This window comes from Mya arenaria, chromosome 5, assembly GCF_026914265.1.
Source record: "Mya arenaria isolate MELC-2E11 chromosome 5, ASM2691426v1".
Taxonomy (NCBI): Eukaryota; Metazoa; Mollusca; class Bivalvia; order Myida; family Myidae; genus Mya; species Mya arenaria.
In genome coordinates, this window is record NC_069126.1 from 12,320,866 (window position 1) to 12,331,129 (window position 10,264).

General features: G+C 32.6%; 1 protein-coding gene across 1 annotated transcript in view; it reads right to left on the bottom strand.

The window, feature by feature from the left end:
• Positions 1-8,225, bottom strand: part of LOC128235445 (uncharacterized) — a 30,473-nt gene extending 22,248 nt beyond the window's left edge. Inside the window, exons 1-17 of the mRNA XM_052950266.1 lie at positions 8,189-8,225; positions 7,794-8,009; positions 7,576-7,618; positions 7,247-7,410; positions 6,651-6,818; positions 6,078-6,290; positions 4,016-4,058; positions 3,693-3,850; positions 3,436-3,579; positions 3,082-3,294; positions 2,416-2,458; positions 2,095-2,252; positions 1,773-1,829; positions 1,289-1,495; positions 536-755; positions 306-402; positions 14-173 (exon numbers count right to left, since the gene is read on the bottom strand). Coding sequence (XP_052806226.1) covers positions 14-173; positions 306-402; positions 536-755; positions 1,289-1,495; positions 1,773-1,829; positions 2,095-2,252; positions 2,416-2,458; positions 3,082-3,294; positions 3,436-3,579; positions 3,693-3,850; positions 4,016-4,058; positions 6,078-6,290; positions 6,651-6,818; positions 7,247-7,410; positions 7,576-7,618; positions 7,794-7,962 — 2,257 coding nt within the window. The 5' untranslated portion in view covers positions 7,963-8,009; positions 8,189-8,225. The remainder of the gene's footprint in view (positions 1-13; positions 174-305; positions 403-535; positions 756-1,288; positions 1,496-1,772; positions 1,830-2,094; positions 2,253-2,415; positions 2,459-3,081; positions 3,295-3,435; positions 3,580-3,692; positions 3,851-4,015; positions 4,059-6,077; positions 6,291-6,650; positions 6,819-7,246; positions 7,411-7,575; positions 7,619-7,793; positions 8,010-8,188) is intronic.
• Between the last annotated feature and the right edge of the window lie 2,039 nt (positions 8,226-10,264).

Sequence of the window (10,264 nt, forward strand, 5' to 3'; positions counted from 1 at the left end):
TAAAATATATTACCGCCTCCTACTTCGAGCGAAAATGTGAAACCTCCCTGAGGAACAGGTTGATGTTTGATTGTTTCTGGGTTGTTCGAGCCAAGTGCTTTCATCGTCTGCTTAATTGTTGAATCCAAAACTTCGGCATCTTCTGGTGCCATATTTTTAGATTTTTCTGCATTCTTTAAATACAATTTTAATGTTTACTAATATATCATATCAAATCATTTCGTGATGATATTTCATATTGTCTCCATACTAGCTTGGCATTTTTTAATCGTTCTTTTGATGAAAGAAAAGTAGATGGTAAATACCTGGGCAATCTGAAGTGCATCAATATAAGATTGTATTTCTTCGTTCGAAGATCCCTTCTCAAGCAATTCTTTAAGATTCAGTTTAATGGCTTCGATGCTTAAAGAAGAAAACACATCATCAATACCGTTCATTGATAAATCCGCTAAAAATGGTAGATTTACATTGTGTATGTTTCAAAAGGGAGATTGATAAACATGCAGGCAGAGATGAAATCATCAATATAACCAACCTCATCTCCTCTGGAAGCACACTTCTTTTACGCCGTTTTCTCATTGTACAGTGTATACCAAGACGTTGATCGACAAGATATTGCAATGCAGCACATGATATTTCTTCAGATTTTCTTTCACACAAGGTCAGGTTGAAGGATACTTTTATCGTAGTCGGAGAGTCATTATCCACTGTTATGTCCAAAAAAATGGCGTCTTTTATGTTTTGGTGTATATATGCTGTAAAACAAATAACAAATGTTACAAAAATATACAGCTATTTATTCAGTTATCGGTCGAATGGATAGTAAAGCTTTATATCTTATACTATTAAATTAATCAAAGTATATGTTTCGGACCTTTTAAAGTGAATATCTGATAAAGAATTAAGTTAAATATTTAGAAAAACTATTTATCAGTGTAAAGTACTCAACTGATATATTTACTGAAACTTATTTTGGGTATGAAATAGATAAACTTGCGAACATAAAATTTAGTTTTGAAAGTAGCATTACTCTTTTTCAAAGGGATGGATACAAGATTTAAAGGGTTTACAGAAAACCGTCGAGAGATAACGAGCATTATCTGTGAACAGCGTTGTCACACGATAGGTACTGATTGGACAGTTGAACAAGTTGTTGTAAAGTGCAACCGAAAACAAAACAGCTACGTTGCACTTTTCATTGTTCATTTAATCGATATAATCCCGAATTGTCTAAATAAAGTTGTATATATGTTTAGATAAACGATTAAATTGCTCAAACTTTGTTTACCTGGCTTCGACTGAATATCTGTTTGCCAAGATTTCCGTTCAATACTAAAATTCAGCACAGCTCCATTACAATCAGACCGAATGGAAAACATAAAATTTCGTGTTACATCTCCCAGATACAATTCTACACAACAAGTTAAACCATTACAATCGTCATCAATGACACACATCTCCTTGGTGATATTTGGAAGACGAACTGACATGCATACTGTAAAAATAAACAATAACTCATGAAGAAAGTCAATGATACTGCGCTTCGAGAAGTCTTTATCTTAAACAAATTGAGCGTACGCTTGTATTTGTTATTTGTTTCTTTCCATAACAAATGATTTAAAAGGTAAGCTTGGCCATGGCAAACAATTGTAAAATTCAAATGTATTCAACATGCATGAATCATTAATATTGTTTTTAAACCTTGCCTATACTTTGCAAAGAGTAAAACTTAAAGTAATGAACTCATTTCAAAAGTTTTAACAATCACGCACTTGTGGATGTTGTAGATGCAGAGCATTCCTCGCGAAGCCAGAAATCGTATGAGATGTCTTGAAAAGAAGGGAAATTATTGTTGAAATAAGTGTTTACCACTATAAAACATCAATGAGAGCAATTGTGTAAAACTGATTTTGAACGTAAACTGTGCATGATTTTTTTATGTCAAGGATGTACTCATTTTTTTCATACAAATAGTGAGCCGCCATCATTATTGCTTATGCTTACAATCAGACATAAAAGATACAAATTGTTTAGAATTTAAAAGGTTACATTTTATCATGTAGAATATCTGATTGAATTAGAGTTTAAATGTACCTTGGTATGGCTGAGTGGTATTTGTGCAATTTGTATACGGCACTCGCAAATCCGTTGCCAAGAAAAACGTTCCATTACAGGTTCCATCCTCAAAACAAAGGCTGACATCCACGTCTAATGAAAACTCGATGTTTGTTTGTACATTGTAAATAAGAAACCTAGAAATGCATTTATAAGATGCATGTATCTATGTATTAAAATAATGTACCTGAAACAATATCGAAACAGAAAGTTTTGCTTACAAATCTGGCCTAATTTGGTGTGCAAACACTCGAATTTCTTAAAGTTTTAAAACATTTCTGGAAAGCGATGTGGTCATACCTGATGCTCCAAACACCTTTCATTGATATTTCATGACGAGTTCCTAGAAATTAAGAAAAATGTTTGATCCTGCTTGATACACAGTACAATTATATTGTTGTCTACGAATTTTAAGACCAACGAAAATTGTCTTGAAATCTAAGTCCGTTATATTCGGAAAGTAACCATTTGACGATTACCTCATAAGCTAACAATTTTGTCCCTAGATATACGATAAGAAAAGACGGTGATAAAATGAATCACATATTTGAATTATAGGCTACGTACTCAAAGTTTAAAACTAAAACAAAATATTAATGTTAAAAAAATGTTGCAATATTTGTCAACCGACGTGTTCTTTCTTAAAAATTACTTTGCATGGAAACAGGAGATTGTTATTTATAGATAAACAAAGTGACGTAAAAGAAAGAACGACAAACAGTTTCTATCCGATTGACTTATCAATAAGATAAAGCTTTTTTGGTTTAACGGTATGTTTTTACTCTAGAATCAGACAGAATGGATTAGAAAAGAATACTCACAACAAAAGATTATGCACAGTTTACCTTAATTATACTCCTTCCTACCATTTGGCATTTTGGCATTTATCTCATTCTGTGAGCTTTATCCCTTATTTTCACGTTCACATTGCCTTCCAACAATTTTATTACTTTTTTAAATATTTACCCCAAATATAGTCCAGCATGTTTATATTGTATGCAATATTTTCCACCTCAGCAAGTATTTGATAACGACAGGGGTCGATCGTAAAAGAGGCCCAAAGGTAACGGTCAAGTTCGTCTGAGTACACACAGCAGGCCATATATTCACCGGTCGATGATCGTACACACGATTGGTCGTAAATAGATGTACTTGAGTTGATGAACTCCAATTCAATTTCTACATAAACATAAGAAGGAAATGTCAATTATTCAATGCCAATATTTATGCGAAAACACATAAAATGATGTCAATAAGACGTATGGATAACTTGACACAGAACAAACCTAAAATATTAATAAACCAAATAACATTGTATACCTTTCATTGTAGTTGTAATGTTGCACATTGGGGACGAGAGAATGTTAACAAGACCTAAGTCTACAGCCAGCTGATCGTGATGTTCTTCGAGCATTTCTTCTAATGTAACATTGTTGATACCCAACCAGCTTTGCAGGGAAAATTCTAGGAACATGTAATACATTCAGTTAAGCAAATGATTAGTAAATACTTGAATACTTATGAGTATAACTACAGTGACGCGGTTAATAGTATATCTAACAGTTTTATTAAAATACCTTGGTTTTTGAAAATTGGCTCCGACCAACAATCAGGATTTGGAATAAAGACATTTTCAAGAAGTTGAATTTGACGGGTACAATCAAACTTATCTTCTACACAAACCCTGACCGTCCATTCCATTTGAAGCTCGTCTTCTCTTTCGGTCACTTTTGAACTATTATAGACAATATAAACACGGCCATGAAAGCAATTGCAAAATTAATACCACATCGATAATAAAGAAAATGTGATCCTAGAGTGCTAATAATGACGAAAAGCATTAACACTACCTTTCACAATCGATGAATATACATGCGTAATGTCGAAATAATAAACTAACCTCATATATAGTACACTGTTCAGACTTTGGACCGTTTCCGTGCCTGAAATTCGTTATACTGGTATTTGTATTGACATATACGTAGTTTGTATGATTCGCACCAGGAATAAAAACTATTATATCAGAAATTAACAATACAATGGAAACTACAGGGATAAGCCCACTAGTAAAAACTTCAGCAAATACCCTGTTTAAAGGCACAATCATAAGGCCATTAAACGAGACACACGACGTATATACCAACACAGACACAAGACACGCGCATAACAATATCTTGAAGGGGTAGGGGATTGGTTGAGAAACTAGGTCTCAACCTTGTCCCAACATTTATCAATACTAGCAAAATTAAAAATAAAGAGGCAGCATCAACATGAGGACAATGAATAAAATAGTAAGACAATAATAGAATGGAAACTACACGGTAAACCTAGTAGCCAGGCATTTAAGGCCGTACACACAATGAACACAGATTTACAACGTTCAAGTAAAACGGACACACCACACATGCACCCAAATATCTTTATAAAAACATGTTTTTGGTAACAAAAAAAATGCTATGCATATATCTCGAGTACCAGATACCGATATTTCCTGGGAACGAATAAATCCAGAGAAACAGTGCCAATTCCTCAAATGTATATGGTTATTAACAGTTTTGCATTTTTATAGATGCATTATAATTCAAGTTCCCGTTTTACATTCGTTTTATACGTGTTCTTCGTTTGTTGTCGTTATCTAATACTGTAAATACTTGATTAATGATGGAACTAGTGTGAGGTTATAGCTATTAGTTTTAAACCCAAAGTAGACTCGGGTCAAGTTAACTCTGCTTTCACTGACCGTTCCAAGGCGATAATCCTATCATCCTATCGTTCAAGCTATTCTGACGAGTGTATGGCCTGTTTGCAGTGTGTATTTGTGTGTGTGGTGTTTATTTGTTTATGTCTCTAGTTCATTGTATTTAGGCTCTTGCTCTGTGCCTCAGAACATAGTTTATTTTTGAATTTACGACTTATGGCCTTTTCACTGTAGTTTTTATCGTATTATTGAACAAGTGTATTTAAAAGAACAACAACGCATACTTGAAATCTGTTTTGGTTTTACATTATCCTAACGTTTAAGCAAACCACAGCACGCATTGTTTCAATGAATTGCCAGTTATAACAAATTTAGAAATGAGAGGACACACTAAATTGTAATGCGACTACAGCAACATAAAATCATTCCGCGAAAAAAAGAGTTTAAAAAGCAGTTATTTCCATTTAAAGGCAGAATAACAGTATTTTAGTCAACACAAACTATATCAGTGTGTGTATTCCACGTGTTAAATTGCGTCATAAATGCTACGTCGGAAGGCAATATTTTGCTTGGAATGAAGACTTTAAACAAGGATAACAACACTTTCTTCACCATTTTAAATGAAACATAGCGCAGTCTACGGCGCTTACGGAGCCTCGCCTTCGGTCTTAAGCCATCGTTTAATTGAGAGTTGTGTTTCTTAAAACACTTCGACAAACCTTTTCAAAATACGGCCGTCTAATGGAGCACTGTCAAAACATTATTTTGGAAACAGGTTTGTCGAAGTCTTTAATGAAACTAATCACAATATCAAAGTCCGGTTATATAAGAAAGGCGGGGCTCTTAAAGCGGCATATACTGCTTTTTCTTTTATTTTAAATGGTGTGGTAAAAGAAAAGTTATCTTTGATTTCAGTCTTTATTTTTAGCTTAATGTTGCCTTCCGACGTAGCATATATGACGTAATTTATCAAGTGGTATACACACACTGTAAAGGCATTTCATTTAAAATATGCCTTTTTCTTAATTGGCATATATACGCATCCAAAATGACCCATTATTTGCCTGAATTAACTCCATGGGTAAATATTTGACATATAAACATACACATTATTTGTCACGTTTAAAAATCAACCATGCGTTGTTAATCAAGCCAAAAACCGTGTTCTGTTTGTAAAGTAATGTTTTTGAATCAGATATGCATTATAATGCCGAAGAACACAATGCTATGAATGGCGATTGTCTATACGTATACGCCGATTTACCTGATATTTCTCTGATAATCATTTCCGTTGTCATCTTTTCAAATCCAGCTTTTAGCGATAAATGACAAGGTTTCAAATCGAATAATGCATTAAAAGACATGTCCATCTCTGGAACGTACAGGCAGCAAAGTATTTGTGAGCATGAAGATTGAATCTTGCAGGATATATTGTATTGCTCCGTGATATTTGCCAAGTCTAAGTCTAAAGCGCATTCTGAAGATATAACAAAAGTACGTTGTTGTTTTTCACTTCTTTTATCACAAACGTCGTCAGGGCATCATTATATTTTACTAGTGTTTCATTTGCTGCTTGCTTCATTTTCAATATTATTTATTTCAAAATTATTGTAACTTAGGTCTTTAATACAACACAGAAGAAAATGGATGAAGTATTATTTTCATACGAAATATGTAATTAAAATGGTGTTTAATAAATGTAAGGTTCCTGGAACAATTTCGAATTTCTTGTCAAATGTACAAGGTGTTCCAGTAAGTATTTATACCATGCATACATGCTTTATCCATTATATATGATAACTTAATTTCTTGTCTCATTTTTAAGCAAGATATGTACCCGATATCCATCCGTATTCGTAACCCTGCTCCTCGCCTTGGACGACGCAAGTTTCATCATTCATATGACGAACTAGTCCAAGATCTCTTTGAAGTAACATTTTCTGTGAATCTGTGAATATGTTCCCTGTGATTCCATGGTCGATTTTCCAGCTACTTAAGCTAAAGTCTATAATAAATAAACTTATAATATGTATGCTTATGACACATGTTTTCTTTTTTCGATACCCGTAAAAGAAAAGCAGGAGGTTGGGACCCTATATTATCTCACAGCAATTTGATACCAAAACACTTAAGATAGTATTCGAATATCAACAAAAGGATAATTCCTTAAGTTTGAGTCATTTCATTGGTGGTAGAAGATGCGTTGCCGGTTTATTCGATAAATTGTTTTGTTCGTTATAATATATCGAGGGTTTTACTATTTATTTAAATGCTATTTAGTGAAAGCATTCATGGAAGCCAACGAAATATTAGTTTAGGTGTCCGTTTTAATGTGAACCTTCGGAAACCTGCCGTTGTGTAATACACCAGCGTTTATTTCAACTTTAAATGTATGTGTATAGAACATAAAGTAACAATAAAATAAAATTGTACCGGGCGTGTAGAACTCCTGTGCTGCAGTACAATCTGGCAAAGGCAATTTTAACCGCGTTGCCACGGAAACGACCTGGTCACAAGGTCCGTCGTTTTCAAAACATTCCATGACATGCATATTCAAAGAAATCTGGTGTGTTAATACCAAATTCCACATTGTCCATCTAAAGTCAATGAAGAATTGTACGATTTATTTGAATGTCAGAGGAGCCAAAAGCAAACCTATTTAACACATAATCCAATTATAGCAAATGGAATAATACTTTTAAGACAACTACAAATGTTTTTATTGATAGCCTTCTTTAAATTATGATAAAGAAATACCATACCTCAAACGTAGAGCTGAGTAAATGGATATACTCATTGCAGAACCTGGGTAAAAGAATTGTTAAACTATAAAAGAACATGGATCTTTAAAACTATTAATTATCTTAGTGGCAATTCTCGAACATTTGGTATAAGCCTTGAGTTAGATGAAAATAATAACATAAATGTTGTATTGTTTTCTTCTAATACGCTTGTAATACAAATACAGGTATGTACTCACCAAAGTTATAGTCATACACTGAAAATATACGTTTCATATTTTCAATCTGAACTGTTAGCTCTCGTTTGCAGTAATCCAGTGAAGCAGCATAGTAAACAAACTTTCCCATTAAATCGGATTTCATGCAGCAGGCGATTGACAGACAGTCGGCTCGGAGTGTACATGACATCGTTTGTGGTAGAGAAGTGAGGTCTAAGTCGTCCACCGAAGGACATTCTGTCAAATTGAAATGCATGTCCTTTAAACAAAGTCAAAATGCATCAGATCAAATACATGAAATATGTGACACTCAATACCACATAAACATGCATGTATGAAATACATACTTTAATATTTTTTGAAATGCGTTTGCATTTTCGGCAATTCAATTTGTTTATATTTGGTTTAAGTATTACCTGTTTTCCATTTGCCAAGGTTGTAATTTTGTATCAAACTGCTGCAGTTTTCAGGCTTCAGATACAGGGTTATTCCCAATTCATCAAGAAGTTCTATTTTTGCGAACTCGTCAAGTGTCGCATTTGTATTAACACCATGTTCGGCCTTCCAATGACTTAGAGAAAAGTCTGTGAAAGAATATTTGTCTTTATAAATGAACGAAATGTTATAGTTTACAATTTTGCTAAAATAATTGACCAGCCGTCATTTGTTAATCAAACAATTATTTGATCAATATCGGGACTATTTGTTGAATATACAATACTATAGCACGTTTGCATTTTTAATGAATTAAATGAGAAGCCTAAATTTCAATCCCGAGTAGTTGCAATTATTGCTTTGCAATTCGATTATGTATGTAAAACGCATGACATACAATACACCTTATCCTTCGAATCTTATTCGTTAACAGTCATAACTGCTTTCACAAGCTTAGTACAAACCGTTTAAAATGTATTCCGAATCAAGATCACATGATCGATAAGGTATCGCCACTTCATCAAGTACGGTATCGTCAAGGATGCATATATTTTCATCGAGGCATACTTTTGATCTTGCGCTAACTATAAAAACTCTTGCATGTGTGACGTCTTCAATAAGATACCTGTTAAGAAACAATGCATTGTGTTTTAACAGAACATTGATTTGATTTATAAACACTACCTGTGTAATAAAAAGGAAACAACTAAATAAGTACCATTTTAATTATGATAGGGATATTGAAAATAATAAATAAATAAATAAAAAATAAATAAATAAATAAATAAATAAATAAATAAATAGATAGATAGATAGATAGATAGATAGATAGATAGATAGATAGATAGATAGATAGATAGATAGATAGATAGATAGATAGATAGATAGATAGATAGATAGATAGATAGATAGATAGATAAATAAATAAATAAATAAATAAATAAATAAATAAATGAATAAAATAAATAAATAAATAGATAAATAAATAAATAAATAAATAAATAAATAAATAAATAAATAAATAAATAAATAAATAAATAGTTATAAAGAATATCGTTTTAGTTCAATACAAACTATTACGACGAGTTACTTACGATAGCCGGAACACACCATTAAGGTGAAATGATTCCCACTGACCTATAATTAATTAAAAGCATATCTCAAAAGGCCACCGAATAATACACTAAAAAAAATTGAAGATCAGTCGTTGTCAACTCAGCAAACTTATAAGTTAACTATGATTCTTTTGGACCCGATTATTTAAATGTAAAGGTATTAGCTAATCATCCGTGGGTCGGTGGTACAAGCCCAATATTTGGCACAAATTATTGTACGGGTAAAATGTAATAAAATTGAAACTCTTTTGTATTTTTAAGAACTCACACCATAATTGATCCTTTACAGAGTCACATGAAAGTGAGTTAAATTGCCTTTTAGTGAAAAATAATCACATTCAACCCTGATGCTCAAGTGTATCACGAAGAGTGTAACCTGTTTTTCACCAGCATGTGTTTTTTAACATATCCCTGTACATTTTGAGAACTTGATATACTTTCAGTTTGTCTTTATTCGGAAAAATATTAAGGATGCAACAAGAATGCAATAAAACAATACTTCACGCGTGGAAATTTTAATGTTTGTAAGCATATTCCGATATGTGAATTTTGGATAACATTTGAGCAATAATTCCTTTACATGTTTTAATTATCCAAACATGGAAAAGCACAGAAAAGTTTCGGGAATAAACTAAAATTTCCTTTATTTTTTCCTGAATCCATTTTTAAAATCTGTTATCGTATGATAACTCACTAGTGTAATAATAATCATAAAAAAATTGTAGAATATATGTTCATATCACAACTAACAACTGAAAACCTCAAATAGTTCAGAACTAAAGAAACGAAAATGGTTATTACCAAATAGAATTTCGCTGAAGGATCTCACAACTTTGACTCTTTCAATGCGAAGTGTCAACTTCTGTTCACAAGAATCGATTTCAAATTGATATTCAAACTTCTTTTGTATATGTGAAGCATTGACGCAACATGTGAACGATG